Source organism: Ahaetulla prasina, chromosome 10, assembly GCF_028640845.1.
Source record: "Ahaetulla prasina isolate Xishuangbanna chromosome 10, ASM2864084v1, whole genome shotgun sequence".
Lineage (NCBI taxonomy): Eukaryota > Metazoa > Chordata > Lepidosauria > Squamata > Colubridae > Ahaetulla > Ahaetulla prasina.
Genome location: NC_080548.1, coordinates 24,015,113 through 24,032,049, shown reverse-complemented (window position 1 = coordinate 24,032,049; position 16,937 = coordinate 24,015,113). Strand labels below are relative to the sequence as shown.

General features: G+C 45.5%; 1 protein-coding gene across 3 annotated transcripts in view; it reads left to right on the top strand.

The window, feature by feature from the left end:
• The first annotated feature begins 1,586 nt into the window (after positions 1–1,586).
• The window catches only part of SCN1B (sodium voltage-gated channel beta subunit 1), a 31,892-nt gene continuing 16,541 nt past the window's right edge, over positions 1,587–16,937 (top strand). For 2 of the 3 annotated variants that reach the window (XM_058196352.1, XM_058196351.1), the window contains exons 1-2: positions 1,587–2,291; positions 16,031–16,197. In XM_058196352.1, coding sequence (XP_058052335.1) covers positions 2,243–2,291; positions 16,031–16,197 — 216 coding nt within the window. In that variant the 5' untranslated portion in view covers positions 1,587–2,242. The remainder of the gene's footprint in view (positions 2,292–16,030; positions 16,198–16,937) is intronic. The other variant, XM_058196349.1, reaches the window with a different exon arrangement.

The following is a 16,937-nucleotide window of genomic DNA, read 5'->3' as shown; positions in this document are numbered from 1 at the left end:
TTGGACCACCGCAATAACCAGGGAAGCTCGCTGGGGACGTTCTGCAAAGTTATTTATTTATTTATTTATTTGAGTACATATTTGATAATACATATAAGCATGAATTGAATACATAAAACAAATAAAGGGAACATTAAGACAGGGACGGTAGGCACGCTGGTGCTCTTATGCACGCCCCTTACAGTCCTCTTAGGAATGGGGTGAGGTCAACAATTTAGACAGCCTTAGGTTAAAGTTTTGGCGGTTTGGGGGATGAGACCCCCGAGTCTGGGAATGCATTCCAGGCATTAACCACTCGGTTGCTGTTCTTTTTCATACTCATCACAACCAGCAGTTTGGGGAGGGAGAAAAAAAAATAAAAAAAAACTTTCCTTCGGGTCAACTGGACCTCCAAGCTGGAATTTTACCGGGGGGGGGGACACAAAACTTCTCTGGGCCGGTCGGCGGTTCCGACCAAACCCAGGATGAAGACCAGGACCAGGGCTGGGATACAACGTTGGGGGGGCGATGTGCCTCGGGACGGGCTCCGCAGCCACTGCAGAGAGTGACGCATCCCTCCTCCGCCTATGGTCGTGTTTCCATCCCCCTCTCCCTCCCAGCACCATCACCGTCCGCCCCCCTAGGCTTGCTTTTTTTCCCCACCCGCTTACGTTTCCGATCGCCCCATTTCGGAGGCAGGCAGGCAGGCAGGCAAGCGGGAGGTCGGGGGAAGCCACTGCCAGCCCTACCTAACCGGTACCTTTCCCTCCCCCCCCCCTCTCCATTATTCCCTTTCGCATCCCTCGAGCTTTAGGGCCCGCGTGGCTTTTTTTTTTCTTCCCTTTTCTCCCCGCCCCCTCCCCATCCTTGGTTACACCGCCGCCTCCGCTGTTGCTGCAATGCATCAAGTTTGGCGGCGCCCGCCTCCTCCTCCTCCTCCGCCTGGCGCACGCTTTGCTTCATCCCTCCTCGCCCTGTCCAGCAGCGAGCCAGCGCAGTTCCCGGGCAGCTCAGCCTCTGCCGCAGCGGTGCGCGCCGCCGGGGAAGGCTAAAGGGGAGGAGGGGGAGAAAAAGGGCGGGGGGGGGGCGAAGAGAGAGGAAGTGGGGTGGGGGGGGTGAGAGAAGCCAGGTGTCGCCAAGCCAGGCAGCCCAGCTCAGCCAGGCGGCGGGCGAGTCATCCTCCTCCAGCCGCCGGCTCCCGGGCGGGCCCGATCCCTTCCGCATCCTCCAGCGCTAGGAGATCCGACCGAGCTTTCCTTTTTTTTTTTTTTTTTTTTGCATTTTAGCGGAGCTTCTTTTTAGCCAGCATTCTCGGAAGGCGGCCGGACCGGCTTCCCTGGCAAAAGGTTGCAGCCTTTCAGCCAGCCGGGCGGGCGGTGCAGCCGGCGAAGAAGCTTCTATGGATCCGGTCGTCTCGAGTCCCGCGGAGGCACCTGCCCGAAGGAGCGGCTGATCGACCGGGCTCCAGCAGAGAAAGCTGCCTTATTTTTTTTTTATTTTTTTTTTGCAAAGGGCTTGGCTTGGAGAAGCGGTCCTTTTTTTTTTTATTATTGCAAAGAGGGGGGATCTTAATTTGGAGAGGAGCGACCGCCACCACCACCACCACCCCCATTGAGAAAAAGGCTCCGCGCGCGGGCTGCGCTCCATCCTTTCGGCCGAGCAGAGAGGGCCGCCCAAGGCGCCGACCGGGCGCACCTTTGAAGCCGAAAGGAGCGCGGGTGGGCCGAGCCCGGGCTGGAGGAGCCGCCGCCGCCGCCTTGCCCATGGCTGGCTGAAGAAGAAGAAGAAGAAGAAGGGGAACCCAGTTCCCGCGCTGCCGCTCGCCTTTCCTCCCAACTTTTATGGCTCCCCCAGCAGCCGGCCGCCTCCTCCTCCTCCTCTGTTTCTTCGTGCCGTCTCGCTGCCCGCTGACCCGGGCCGACGGGGGCGGTAATAACAGCAGCAGCCGTCGTCGGGGCAAAGAGCGGCGGCGGAGCGCCTCGTGCGGCCCATCCCGGGCAGGATCGGGTATCCGAAGCCAAAAGCAGGTGGTGGATCCGGCCGGGACATTCCGAGAGCTTTTGCAGCGGAGCTTTCCTTGAGCCAGGCTATAAATAAATAAAGATACCTCTCCGTTTGGCGGGCGAAGAAGATTCTCGACCCCGGGATCGTCTGACGGTTGACCGCCAGAGAGGTTGCTTGGGGAAGGGCGGTGGGGGGGGGACGAGCCCACCGGAGCTGGCTTCGCTTCCCCGGGCCGACCTGGAGCCGATCCTTCCTCAGCATGGCCGCCCCGCGACCACTCTCGCTGCTGCTCTTCGGCCTGGCCTTGGGTGAGTTTGGGCAGGCCGGGGTGGGTGGGAGAGAAGGACACGCGTGGAGTGAGCGGCGGTGGGTGGAGAAGGTCCGCAGCGGCGGCGGGCGGGAGAGGCCGGCCTGAGGGGCGAGTCTTCTTCTTCGGCGCCTCGGGCTGTGCGTGGACGCTGTGGCGGGCTCGGGCCTCGTGGGATACGAGGAAGGTTTTGCTTCCACACGCAACACCCCCCTCAGCCTCGACCCAAGCCGCCTTTTCTCCTCAAAAGGCCTCCCGGCACCTAATTTCTGAACGGCGGTGAGCAGGTTAAAAAAAAAAAAAGGCTTCTCCGGGAAAGGCCTCTTGGCGCTTCGCTTTTTCTCTGGGCCTCTTTTTTCTTTTTTCCCCCCAAAGCCAAAGGAAGAGACTCCAATCCGGGATGCCCTCCCGTTGTTGTTTTTTTGTTTTTCCCCTGCTGGTTTTTCTCTTTATAACAAGCACACAAGAGTTGGAAGGGGCCTTGGAGGTCGTCTAGTCCAACCCCCTGCTCACCTGGGAGACCTGTGATTCTAGGGATTCGAACTGACAACCCTTCCTGATAGGCAAAGGTTGGGATTTCTAGATCTGTGTGGTGTGTGGGCTTGGATGGAGTTTGTGCAATCGTTTCCCGCTTCCCCCCCCCAAAAAAATACTTTTGCATCTTTTTTGGGGGGGGCGGTGAGGAGGGGGTTTGTCCCCTAAAACTCTTGATGCCTTAAATCCAGGCCAGGGTCTCTTCTTCGCTGGAGACAACCTGGAATTTCTTGCCAAGGAATGAAATCGACCTGGATGGGTGGAGGAAAGAAAACAGAAAGTTAAAAGGTGCCTAAGATTTGAAGGGGGGCTTCAAGAAGGTTGGTGGAGCCCTTACTGGAGTCAGGGGGGGCGGCTTAGGCCATGTAGGTAGGATCAAGGACACGTTCAAATACAGATTTCCTTTTGACTCAAGAAAGGGAAATTGTCTTTTGAAACCTGGGGTTTCCAGAGATGGTGGATGTCCCTAAGCAGCGCAGGGACAAAGATGTGCAAGGATGGCAACCATGCTGCAGTCAGATTGGCAAAGCAATAGAAGAAATGTTTTTTAAAAAAATTCTGGAGGCAAAATATAATTGGAATATATAATAACTCATACCTAATTTTTTTAAAAAACTGTTTAAAGACAATGATAAATAATCTGCTTCATTCCTGCTACCTTGGCCTTGCAATGTCAATTCTTCCCCCCCCCCACCACTCAAATAATGCACACCAAGGTCACCTCTTACATCAGTTAAAGCTGCTTTGCTAGCAAATTCTTGATGCATTTAAAGGTAGCCTTCCTTTCTTGCTTTTTTTTTTTATGGAGCGTGTATAGTGAGACACGGTGGCTCAAGGGGCTAGGACATTGAGCTTGTTGATCTGAAAGGTCGGCAGCTCAGCGGTTCAAATCCCTAGTGCTGCCGTGTAATGGGGTGAGCTCCTGTTACTTGTCCCAGCTTCTGCCAACCTAGCAGTTTCGAAAGCACATAAAAATGCAAGTAGAAAAAATAGGGACCACCTTTGGTGGGAAGGTAACAGCGTTCCATGTACCTTTGGCGTTGAGTCATGCCGGCCACATGACCACGGAGACGTCTTCGGACAGCGCTCTTCGGCTTTGAAATGGAGATGAGCACCGACCCCTAGAGTCGGCAACGACTAGCACGTATGTGCGAGGGGAACTTTTACCTTTACATATATAGTGAGACAGGAGAGCGTACTTCCCATTTCTTTCCTCATTTTCTGCAGTTCCCAATCTCGGATATCCTTACCGATTTCAAAGGTTGCATGGAACCTTCTCTTCATCAGCCTCCCTGGAGAGATAAAAGTCATTTTCTGGTCCAGAGAAACATATTTTCATTCAATGCCCTACAGTGAAATTTGACCTTCAGATTTTTTTTTTAATTTGAATTTATATCCCGCCCTTCTCCGAAGACTCAGGGCGGCTTACACTGTGTTAAGCAACAGTCTTCATCCATTTGTATATTATATACAAAGTCAACTTTATTGCCCCCAACAATCTGGGTCCTCATTTTACCTACCTTATAAAGGATGGAAGGCTGAGTCAACCTTGGGCCTGGTGGGACTTGAACTTGCAGTAATTGCAAGCAGCTCGTGTTAATAACAGACAAACTTAGTCTGCTGAGCCACCAGATGCCCAAGCCCTGCAGCCCAAAATCGCAGGTGATTTGAGACATTCTGTAGAAGGCTGTGAGACTTTCCTTCATTCGGGAGAAAAAAGAAAGTATGGTTTTTCCAATTAACAATTTTTATTAAAAGGCATACATTCCATGCCCTAAAGCTTCCTTCATCAGATACATCTGATCCTACCAGATCTGATCAGATGCTACTAAACTCTTGATTTTTTTGTATCACCGTAGATAAACACAGCTGTCCTCCTACAATGTCATCATCCTGCAAGAGTTGAAAAATAAGTAAACACTTGAACAACATAATCTCCTCTTTCTCTGATCCAGAAATAGGATGGAAAATATGTATAGTACAGTCAATTCCCAACTTGCCAGGCAGAAACCATTTTTAGCATCAATTTTTATTTATTTCCAGTTGTTCCTATTTTTTTTTATAACCTACAAGGTAAACCGCCCTGAGTCCTTCGGGAGATAGGGCGGTATATAAATATGATTAATAAATAAATAAATAAATAAATAAATAAACCCATTGTAGACAAAGTTGATGGTTGGTGGTAATATTTTTAAAACCATCAAAAGAAACCGAAGGAGGCTATTACAGTTATAGAGTATGAAATAAATAAATAGATAAATGATGGACAGACAGACTGATAGTATAACAGCCTGGGACTTTAAAAACAAATACTCTTCAGTTTAAGTCAAACACAAGACCAACGCCTACTAAAGAAGTGAATTAAAATAAAATAAAGCAGGTCATCATCAGAAGGTATGAAAGTAATTTGGCTGAAGGTATAACTATTTTAGTGGCAACTTTAAAAATGTGTGGACTTCTACTCCCAGAATTCCATGCTGGTTGCAGAATTCTGGGAGCGGAAGTCCACACATTTTAAAGTTGCTAAGTTTGAAAAACACTGTTTTAAAAGGCCTTTGAAAAGTCTGGTTACCCTGAGGGCTATGTATTTTGTTTTATGCTGCCCTTTTCTGAGAAGTTTAACTGTCTGTTTCTTAATGTATAACAACTCCTGAAAAGTAGGTTTATGAGAGATTGTTTGCTTCATTTCTATTTTATCATGGCTAAATATGAATTTGACACACTGCTTTTTTCAGTCCTAGTCCCTACCAGTATCCCCTTTGCCTCCCAGATGTTCTTAATCAGTCCCTGGTATACATTTTGGCAATCGTTTTTCCAATTTCAAACTTCCCTACTGGTCACCTGCAATTGGTTTTTTTCCCTGTTAGATGAGTCACCATAAAACAGCGGTTCTCAACCTGTGGGTTGCGACCCTGTTAGGGGTCGAATGACGATTTGCCAGGGGTCGCCTAAGACCATCGGAAATATGGGAAGTATACTTGCGAGTTGAAGAATCGCTCTGCAATGGTTGATCCACAAGCCAGGCTCTTCAAATCGCTAGCCGAATTTGGCTTCAGGCGTGATGAATTAAAAAAGAGATAAATCTTTGCTCTGATGTCTCCCTCTCAAGCCAGCTGCAATCACTCCCAATCGCTAGCCTAATCTGGCTTCAGGTGCGATAAACTTAATAGGGGAGGAGAGTCTACTTTAATGCCTCTGTCCTCAAGGCAATCTCAAGCAGTTCAGATCGCTAGCCAATATGGCTTCAGGTGTGATAAATTCAAAACAAAAATAATTTTACGTTGGGGTCGCCACATCATGGGGAATTGTATTAAAGGGGTCACAGCACTATAAAGGTTGAAAATCACTGCCATAAAAGAAACAGCTGCAGCTGAAGGATCTGGGTGCTTGGTGGAAGGAAAATTATATTGAACTCTTTTCTGGAAAGTTCGTAAGTAATCTGGTTTTCTTTGTCTGCAAGTGGGTTTAACCAATGAATAAACCAATGAATAAATCAGTGATGGTATATTCTGTCAGGCCACCAAGATCGCCAAAGTGGAGCGAATGGCTGCTGCAAGACTTCTCTAAGCGTGGTTGAGCTTTTTGTCAGAAATTCAGAATGTGTTTCATTAAAAGTGAGATTCTTTACACTTGGTTGTTGAAAACTTGGCAGCAAGGAAGGTGGACAAGTTCACATTAATTAAGCTTTCAGAATTATACCATATCATTAAGCTAATTCATTACATATGTCTTACCTGTCTATCCTTTATCCTCTATCATCCATCTTCTAGCTATCTTCCATCTATCCTCCATTATCTATCTTTCTATCATCCATCATCTATCATATTTTTATAGCAGCCCAACTCACGGATGTGATTCTAGGCCTTGTACAATAAAACGACCAGCTAAAACAAACAAACAGCAATAATTAAAAACTATTTACACACAAATATAAATAAGACTGCGTAAGAATGAACCAGCATTTTGTACACACTGTAAATCATCTTGCAGGCTCCCTGTTTCTGTGAGATCCCTAAACCTCTTAAAAGAAACAGGGTTTAAGGCAGTGGTGAAATTCAAAAATTTTCCCTACCGGTTCTGTGGGCGTGGCTTGGTGGTCATGTGACTGGGTGGCATGGCTTGGTGGTCATGTGACTGGGCATGGCTTGGTGGTCATGTGACTGGGAAAACCAACTCATACTTTACACAAAAATAACACAAAAGCTACACAACTGACTCACACACAATGCAAAAGCAGCTGGACTTCACACAGAATGGCCCCTGCAACAGGCAGGAACTTCATAGACAGAGAGCTCAAAAACAAACTATCACACTTTATACAAAAATACCGATTCGGGCAATAGGTAGTAAAAAAAATGCTTTAAAAGTAAAAAAAAAAAGTTCCGAAGATCGGGTGTCACAGCTGATTGTCACAGCTGATTGTCAAAACCTTTTAAAAAACTTTTTAAAGCATTTTTTTACTTACCTATTCGCCTGAACCAGTAGTAAAAAAATGCTAAAAAAAGTAAAAGTTCAGACGAGCAGCTGTGCTGCGCGATTGTCAGAACTTTTTTTTTTTACTTTTTAAAGCATTTTTTTACTACCAGTTCAGGCAAACCAGTAGCATTTTCACAACCTGTTCTGGTGTACCATGCCGAACCGCTAGCATTTCACCCCTGTTTTGAGGGATTTCCTAAATGGCAATAGGATCAGGACTAATCTCACTGGGGATGATGTTCCAACGGATGGGGGCCACTGTAGAAAAGGCTGTGCTCTTGAATCCCGTTCGATAGAACTCCTTAGCACATGCCGTAATATGCCATTCCTGCATGGCATGGAACCCATAACATGCCATTCCTGCTAGACCCTGATGGGATGGGTAGATATAACTAGGGAGAGGCTGTCCCTCAACTTGGGTTCATATCGTTTTAAATTAGAAGCTGGGCTGGGAAGTGGGATGAAAGGGGGAAATGGTTTGAAGCCAGTAAGGTAACATGAAGCAATTTGCTTATCTCTGCACCAGATATAAAAATCTCCATCCCTTGCGCAGTGGGTGTCTCCAAAATCTGCTGTGTTTTATGTAACAAGAATTTAAGATTGTATGGTCAATCGCTGTGCAATGGAGTAAGCTCCAGTTACCTGCCCCAGCTCCTGCTCACATAGCAGTTTAAAAGCGAATGAAAGTAGATCAATAGGTACCACAGAGGTGGGAAGGTAACAGTGCTCTGTGCGCCTCAGCGTATAGTCAAGCTGGCTATAGAAATATCTTTGGACAATGGTGACTGCCTCGGCTAAGAAACTGATGAAAACCATTTCCTAGAGTCGGACGTGACTGGATAGGATTAACCTTTACCTTTATAGCTAATTTATTTCCTTGATTCTTACCTTGCCTTTTTTACTTTGTATAAGTAAGGTGGAAAACATACTTAATGCTCCTTCATCCTCCTATTTTCCCCACAACGACAACCCTGTGAAGAGGGTTGAACTGAAAACAGGGTGACTGAACCAAGGTCATCTAATTGGCTTTCGTGCCAAAGGTGAAACTAGAACTCATGGTCGCCTGGTTTCCAGGCCAGTGCTTTAACCAGTACTCCAAACGGACTCTCTAATCTAATGCAATCTTCTGTGTTAATTTTTCATTCTGAAAAGCGGTGTTTTTTGCTATAGATGGAGCCTCCACATCTGGTGGCAATATATCTTGAAATACAGGGTGCCATGGAGAGGCAATAAAGGTAGTCCCTTGTAGGGATTTCCTGGACTATCTTGCTGGTATTTCTTAGCAAAAAGCTACTAGATTATAGATGTACTGCAATCCTAGCAAAGCTCTCCTGTTCTTCTGTATTGGCATCCATGCTACATTGCCTCCTCAGAAGGCACAGAATTGTACAGTAGTTGTTTGCCTGAAATTGTTTCCTGTCCCTGGAATATTGTGTTTTCTGCTTTGATTGTCATAAAGTTATTTTTTTGAATAGTGAAATCCCTATCGATTCTTTCTAGAACCTTGACGACTTTAAGACTTGTGGATTTCAACTCCCAGAATTCCCTAGCCCAGCGGTGTCAAATTCAAGGCCCGGGGGCCAGATCCGGCCCACGGGGTGCTTAGATCTGGCCCGGGGGGCCACCCTGGAAATAGCGAAGGACCGGCCCACGAGCTCCGTTTTTACCATCACAGCCGAAAACGGAGCTCTGGAGCCTGTTTCCCCTGGCAAAGTGCTTGGGCCAACACAGGCACCCCCGTGACATTGAGTTGGCCACACCTACCCTGGCCACGCCCCCTCCCCCCTCCCTGAGGTCAAACACAACCCTAATGCGGCCCTCAATGAACTCGAGTTTGACACCCCTGCCCTAGCCAGTTAGAGAATTCTGGGAGTTGAAGTCCATACTTCTTCACGTGTGAAAGCCAGTAATTCTAACTCCCCCAAGAATATTGGGGCAACCTGAAATTCCTTAATGATTCATAAATACGCTTTGCATATGTTCAAATATACAACACACTGTTCTCTGCTTCCATTCTAAAACAAGTCCCAGGTTTCTGCTGCAGCTTCTTTGGCTCTGGGCCTGCCTCCAGCTGATTTTCTTGAAAGCATTTGGAATTAGAAGTTCCAAAGCAATTCCATTACCAAGCAAATCAATGGCCTCGCTTTAGGCTGTTGTGAGGCTCTTTGCAAATGTCACACAAATGATATCCTCTAAAAAAAAAACCAGTAACCAAATTTGTAGGTGCGTATTTACATCAGGTGTGGCCCTGTCTGGCCCTTGTGTGGCATTGGATGAAAATGCAGCTTTCTGTTGTGTAAACCAATGTGGCTAAAGGCCACCTCTTTTACTTAGGCGGCAGGATTGTGACTATGCTGTAATAGCAATAGCACTTAGACTTATATACCGCTTCACAGGGCTTTACAGCCCTCTCTAAGCGGTTTACAGAGGCACCATATTGCCACCAACAATCTGGGTCCTCGTTTTACCTATCTTGGAAGGATGAGTCAATCTTGAGCCTGATGAGATTTGATCTGTCAAATTGCAGTCAGCCGGCAGTCAGCAGAAGTAACCTGCAGTACTGCATTCTAACCAGTGCGCCACCATGGCTCTAATGGAATGGGTTATAACAATAATTAATCTGTTATGTATGTTTCCAGCAGAGCCATTGGCTCTTTTATCCTAGGCTTGCACAATGTGAGTTTATTTACGAAAGCTTGTCTGCTCTGGTTATTGGACAGCTTTGTGCAGCAATAAATGTTCAGTGGGGCTTATTGCTAGATGCCCAGGAATTCCATCTTTAAAGATCTAGAATCTAATAATAACTTTGAACTGGTTAAATATTGAAATTACAGAGGAAGTAACATCTTAACAGGGAATTGAGTACCTTATTAGAGATGGGGGGAGAAAAGGATCATAATCATTTAAAAATCCTAGCAAACTACGTTATTACCGTTAGATAAGTTGCACATTTGTGGAAATGTTTGGTTTTGGACGCTGCTTAAAATGAATGCTCAGCCCATTTCCAGTCATTAAATTTGCAGAGCTCTCGCTCAAGTGCCGTTTGGCAGCTTGTGAGGTTGAGGCCAAATGGTGCTTAGAAAGGAACATTGCATCTCAAAATCTCCCAAGTTGACAATCCTGTGAAATTCCCATAGCGGTAAATGTTCCCCAGGCTCCCGAACGTAGTGTTTCTCTGTCACCTTTGCAACTTGCGAGAACCAAAACTGGGGAGGAGCCTAGATTTATCTGTTCAAAGTTCTCGGTTTGGTGGGTATCCGTTGCCAAATTATGCAATGACTTATAGGTAGGTCCTCAATTTACAATCACAATTTGAGACCCAAATTTCTGTGGTTAAGCAAAGCAGTTGTTAATCAGGTTGTGCACAATAGCAATACCACTTAGATACCGCTTCACAATGCTTTACAGCCCTCTCTAAGTGGTTTACAGAATCAGCCTATTGCTCCCCAAAATCTGGGTCCTCATTCTACTGACCTCGTAAGGTTGGAAGGCTGAGTAAACCGTGAGCTGGTCAGGATCAAACAGCTGGCAATGAGCAGAGTCAGCCTGCAATACTGCATTCTAACTGGAAGGAAGGAAGAAGATAGCAATAGCATTTAGACTTATATACCACTTCATAGTGCTTTACAGCCCTCTCTAAGCCGTTTACAGAGTCAGCCTCTTGCCCCCAACAATCTGGCTCCTCATTTTATCCGCCTCAGAAGGATGGAAGGCTGAGTCAACCTTGAGCCTGGTGAGATTTGAATTGCCAAATTTGCAGGCAGACAGCAGTCAGCAGATGTAGCCTGCAGTACTGCACTCTAACCACTGGGCCACTGCAGCTCATCCAATATTACTGATATTACTTTCTTTTTTTGACATGGTTGTAAATTGGATCATTGCAGTTGTTAAGTTAGTCACACGGTCTTTAAGCAAATCCAGCTTCCTCCATTGATGTTGCTGGTCAGAAGCTGGCTGGGAAGATCGTAAACAGCAATCATGTGTCCTCAGGACACTTCGACTCTTGTAAAATACACGTCGGTTGCCAAGCACTCAGATTTTTAATCACACGACGGTGGGGATGCTGCAGTGGTCATAAGTGCAAGGACCGGTCAAGTCAGGTTTTTTTCTGTTATGACGTGAGTCTCTAAACAAATTGCTGTAAGCCCAGGACTATCTCTACGTTACTGTAGCTTTCGATAACACCTTTTCTTCTTCCTGTTTCAACGGATAATCTGTCCTTCTCCAGAAGCTGGAGTAATTTATCTGATTACAATTTTGGCAGCTATAGGAATGAACCTCCCTGAACTCTGGAAGGTTTACTTCGAAATAAACATGCATCAGATTACACTATCTGCCATTGCTTCCTCTTGGGATAGGTCTTCCTTAGGCATTCAACCCTCTCTCTCTCTCTCTCTCTCTCTCCTTTTAAATTCATTTGATTTTCTTTTTTCAAAAAGCAAAACAAAATGTGTGCCAAAACTTCCTTTCTCCACCTCCCCTGCTTGCAGATCCGTTTCGGTGATCAGCGACAGATGGGCACGTTGAAGGGTTTGCAGAGCCCCCAAATTTCTAAAAGGGTCACCCTCAGCGTGTTCACCTTTCTCTGGTTGGGAGATAGAGCTGAGTGGCATCGCCTTCACAGAAGCCTTGTGATAACCATGAGTATTTGAAGCAAGGGATTTGCAAAGAGATGGTTCGACATGAGGTTCTGCTACCTGGTGCTCCGCAGCTGAGTTCGTCTGGGTATCCAGGCCGGCTGGAGAAATATTGACATAGTGAGAAGCATTTTGGGAGCTTTGCACAAACTGTCCCGTCACCTTTTGAAGGAAAAACAAACCCGCCCTATTAAGGTTTAAACTAAGAATGTCTGGTTCACAAAATAGAAATCATTAACTCGAGCTAAAGGTCATGGTGAAGTAAATCAACTCTAGTCAATCAGAATAGAATTGGAAGGGACCTTGAGGTCTTCTAGTTCAACCCCTTGTTCAAGCAGGAGACCCTATACCAGGGGTGTCAAACTCAAGGCCCGCAGGCTGAATTTGGCCCACGGGGTGCTTAGATCTAGCACGTGGGCATGCTCTGGAAACAGCGAAGGACCATCTCGAGGTGCTTCTGCCAGTGGAAACAGAACCTGGCCAGGCCTGGCGCGGCTTCCCTGAGTTCCGTTTTCACTGGCAGAGGGCTGCAGGAGGCCATTGTGGCCAAAAACGGAGCTTCGAGTGTTATGGAGCTGACCACGCCCATCTTAGCCATCTCTCCCCCCCACCAGGTCAAACACAATCCCGGTGCGGCCCTCAGCGAAATCGAATTTGACTCCCCTGCCCTGCCTTGTCCATTCGAGACAAGACGGCTATCCAGCCTTTTCTTAAAAACCTCTAGTAATGAAGCACTTTCGATTGTTCCACTGGTTACTTGTCCTCATTGTTGTGAGAAGTTTCTCCTTAATTCCAAGTTGCTTCTTTCCTTGATTTAGTCTCCATTGTTTCTTGTGCTTTGGAGAATAAGTTGTGCTCTTCCCCTGCCCCCCTCCCCCCCCCCTTTTTTTTTTTTTGTGGCAGCCTCTCAAGCTCTAGACATTTCATTTGGTAAAAAAAAATATTGAAAGGCAGACTCTAATTTTTTTTTTTGTGGCAGCCTCTCAAGCTCTAGACATTTCATTTGGTAAAAAAAAAAATATTGAAAAGCAGACTCTATTTTTTTTTTAATGGTTTGGAACAAAATTGTGTCAAATTGTAGTCTAAGAATGGTTAGAGTTGAACTTGCATCAGATTCACTTTTCAAATAAGAGGACATCGCAGCATATCCACAGAACCTGGGATTAGAAAATTTAGAACTCCGCCGACTCCGACAAGACCTGTGTTTAACACACAGAATCATCTATTGCAATGTCCTTCCTGTTAAAGACTTCTTCAGCTTCAATAGCAATAATACAAGATCAAACAATAGATTCAACCTTAATGTCAACCGCTTCAGACTTGATTGCAGAAAATATGACTTCAGTAACAGAGTTGTTAATGCTTGGAATACACTACCTGACTCTGTGGTCTCCTCTCCAACTCCCAAAAGCTTCAGCCAAAAACTGTCTACCATTGACCTCACCCCATTCCTAAGAGGACTATAAGGGGCGTGCATAAGTGCACAAAAGTGCCTACCGTTCCTGTCCTATTGTTTCCTTTCAATATATGTTCCTGTATATAATGTGACAAAAAAATAATAATAATAAAAAAATAACCTGGTTAGCCAGTGGGAGGAATTGGACCTGCTTCATGATAAAAAGCATGTGGTATTTTTTGCTGCAATGACATTGTTTATAGCCAGGTAAAGGAATAATGAGGGGGGGGGAGAGAAATAGGTCAAGATGTGTTCACTTTCCAAAATTCATACAGCTGAGGTTCTTATAGCTAGAGCAGATCAACGAGGCAGAAATTCCACAGGGATGGATTTTTCCATTTCCTTAATCTACCTTGTGAATTTGGAATGTCCTTGAAAGATGTGAAATGTATAGGAGGTAAGGAATCAGGACAAGTATCAGAGAGCATCTGCCGAGGTCTGCAAATTGTCCAGTCATGCCGGCTTTGCTGGTGTTCTCCCCTGGTCATTATCACCTGTGAGCGGAGTAAAAACAAACAAAACACACACAGATACATCGTGTTCTGTCTGTGCACAGCAGCGGTGAAGAAAAGTTGGGTGTATGGAGGGAATGGCCTTTGGGGGGAACAGCAGGAAAAGTCAGATAAAAGGGGCCTGAGTCCAGGCCAAGAATGTAACGTGAATATGGGTAGTCCAGAGGTGGGTTTCAGCAGGTTCTGATCAGTTCTGGAGAACCGACAGCGGAAATTTTGAGTAGTTCAGAGAACCGGTAGTAAAAATTCTGACTGGCCCTGCCCACATCTATTCTCTGCCTCCCAAATCCCAGCTGATGGGGAGGAAATGTGGATTTTGCAGTATCCTTCCCCTTGAGTGGGGTGGGAATGGAGATTTTACAGTATCCTTCCCCTGTCACGCCCACCAAGCCACGCCCACAGAACCTGTAGTAAAAAAAATTGAAACCCACCACTTGGTTAGTCCTCAATTTACGACTGTAATGGAACAGCCCATTATAGTTGCAAGTTGTAATGTTAATTAAGCAAGGTGCCTACGTGATCATCTTGCTTAATGACCTCTCACCCGTGCTGTCCCAAATGCAGTCGTTAAGTGATCTTCTTCAGGGGTAGGGGTAGCTTGCCTGCCCTGAGCTTCCCAAGGCCTTCCACACACCCATCCATTTCCTGCCTCTGGGGTCCCTGCAGGCCTTGGGCCTGCTTCCTCCTTGGGTCTCTCTAGGGCTGGCATTGGCTTAGCTTCCCACTCAGCCAACTACAGGAGCTTCAGGCCTCTCCCTCAGCTTGGCTCCTGTAGGGAGCCCCACTACAAGATCTTGCAAGATTCTGTTGACTATAACTTTATAATAAATTGGTCTATAGGACTTTCATCTCCTAGATCAGTGTTGTCCTGCTCTTCACTAGACTAGCCATGCCCAGTTCCTGCAACCGTTCATTGTATGTTTTAGCCCCTGGTCCCCTCATCATCTTGGTTGCTCTTCTCTGCGCTCTTTCTAGAGTCTCAACATCTTTTTATAATATGGTGACCAAAACTGGATGCAGTACTCTAGCTGTGGTCTTACTAAGGCTTTATAGAGTGGTATATTAGTACCTCATTTGATCTTGATTGTATCCCTCTGTTAATGCAATTTAGGATTGCATTGGCTTTTTTGGTTGCTGCCACACACTGTTGGCTCATATTTAATTGGTTGTTCACTAAGACCCCAAGGTCCCTCTCACAGTCACTGCTATGAAGCCTGGCATGACTCAACGCCAAAGACGCACGTAATGCTGTTACCTTCCCACCAAGGTGGTCCCTATTTGTTCTACTTGCATTTTTACGTGCTTTCGAAACTGCTAGGTTGGCAGAAGCTGGGACAAGTAACAGGAGCTCACCTGGCAGCACTAGGGATTCGAACTACTGAGCTGCCAACCTTTCGATTGACAAGCTCAACGTCCTAGCCCCTGAGCCACCACGTCCCCCTATAGGTGTACTTTTGGTTTTTCTTGCCTAAGATTTTACTTTTCTCTGCATTGAATTTCATTTTGTTAGATGTTCTTATTCTTATTGAGAAAATCTCAATAAGAGAAAATCAGGAGAATATCTGAGATTTTGCACCCTTCCCTGTGCAGAAAGGATCCTTGATTGGAAATAAAAAAATTGACATATATAAGTTAAAAAAAAAAGGGCAAAAGATTTACGCTGTCTGAAGGGGAAACTCGCACGTTTATAATTATTTGGATGTAATTAGTAGGGTGCAATGGGAAAGAATTTAAAACCAACCCTGTTTTTATTTTTATTTTTTAAGTATTTATTCTTCACTTTTTTTTCTTTTTCTCTGTTTTCGTTTACAAGAACATGGACATTTATTTTAGGAACGATGACAAATAAAGGGTGAGATCCATATAAGTATTCAGGTTTAGAGTGTTGTGGTGATTTACTGTATGTTACTTCCTAAGATGATATAAGCAATCTAATTTTTATATATTCCATTCATTATTTAAACAATGAAATAATAAACGTTAACATTTGACGACAAATGTAGTCTTTGTCCCTTAAATATTTTAAAATATGCAAAAAGAAGAAGAAGAAGAAGAAGATGTAAAAGCTGGAGACGGGAGTTTTGATACCACCGGGTTGTAATTTTTCTGATTTCTCCTCTTTCAGTGACCTTGTGCCGAGGTGGATGTGTGGAGGTGGATTCAGAGACGGAGGCTGTGGTCGGCGGCTCTTTCAAGATCCGTTGCATCTCTTGCAAGAAGCGCAGTGAAACAGAGGCAGAAGCATTTACTGAATGGTTCTTCAAAGAAGAGGGGACCACAGACTTGGTCAAGGTGTGTGCTGGAACAAAGAAGGAATATTTTAGAACAGGGGTCTCCAACCTGGGCAACTTTAAAGCCTGGTGGACTTCAACTCCCAGAATTCCCCAGCAAGTAAAGCAAAGCTGGCTGGGGAATTCTGGGAGTTGAAGTCCGCCAGGCTTAAAGTTGCTCAGGTTGGAGACCCCTGTTAGAAGAGTACTTTTATGCTCTTCAGTTGAAAAGAGAAATCTTTATTTATTTATTCAGAGACCAACTGGACTGCTTTCCAAAATACAGATAGCCCTCAACTTACAACCATTTATTTAGCAACCATTTGAAGTTACAATGGCCATGCCATTTATTGGGGTTAGAGTTCCATTTATATTTCCCTATTTCTCTAGGAGCTTAAAACAGCCTATATTTTTATCCTGACACAAACAACCCTGTGAGGTAGTCTTACTGAAAAGCGCGATAGGCCAAAGTCAGTCAGTTTGAACCCACATCTTCCTGGTCCTAAACTACTTTCTGGTGTTGACACGATTTCTATCACGGTTGCTGTTTTAAAATATTTTGTTGCTCTTTCTGATTGTGTGCCGTTAAGTTGGTGTCAACCCTTAGCAATCACGTGCACAGGTAGTCCTTGGCTTACAACAGTGGCACAGACTTACAATTGGTCTTCAGAATTACAATGGTTGCCTGATCAAAATTAAGGCACGTGGAAACCGGCATGTATTTATGATGGTTACAGTGTTCTACGATCGTGTGACATGTGT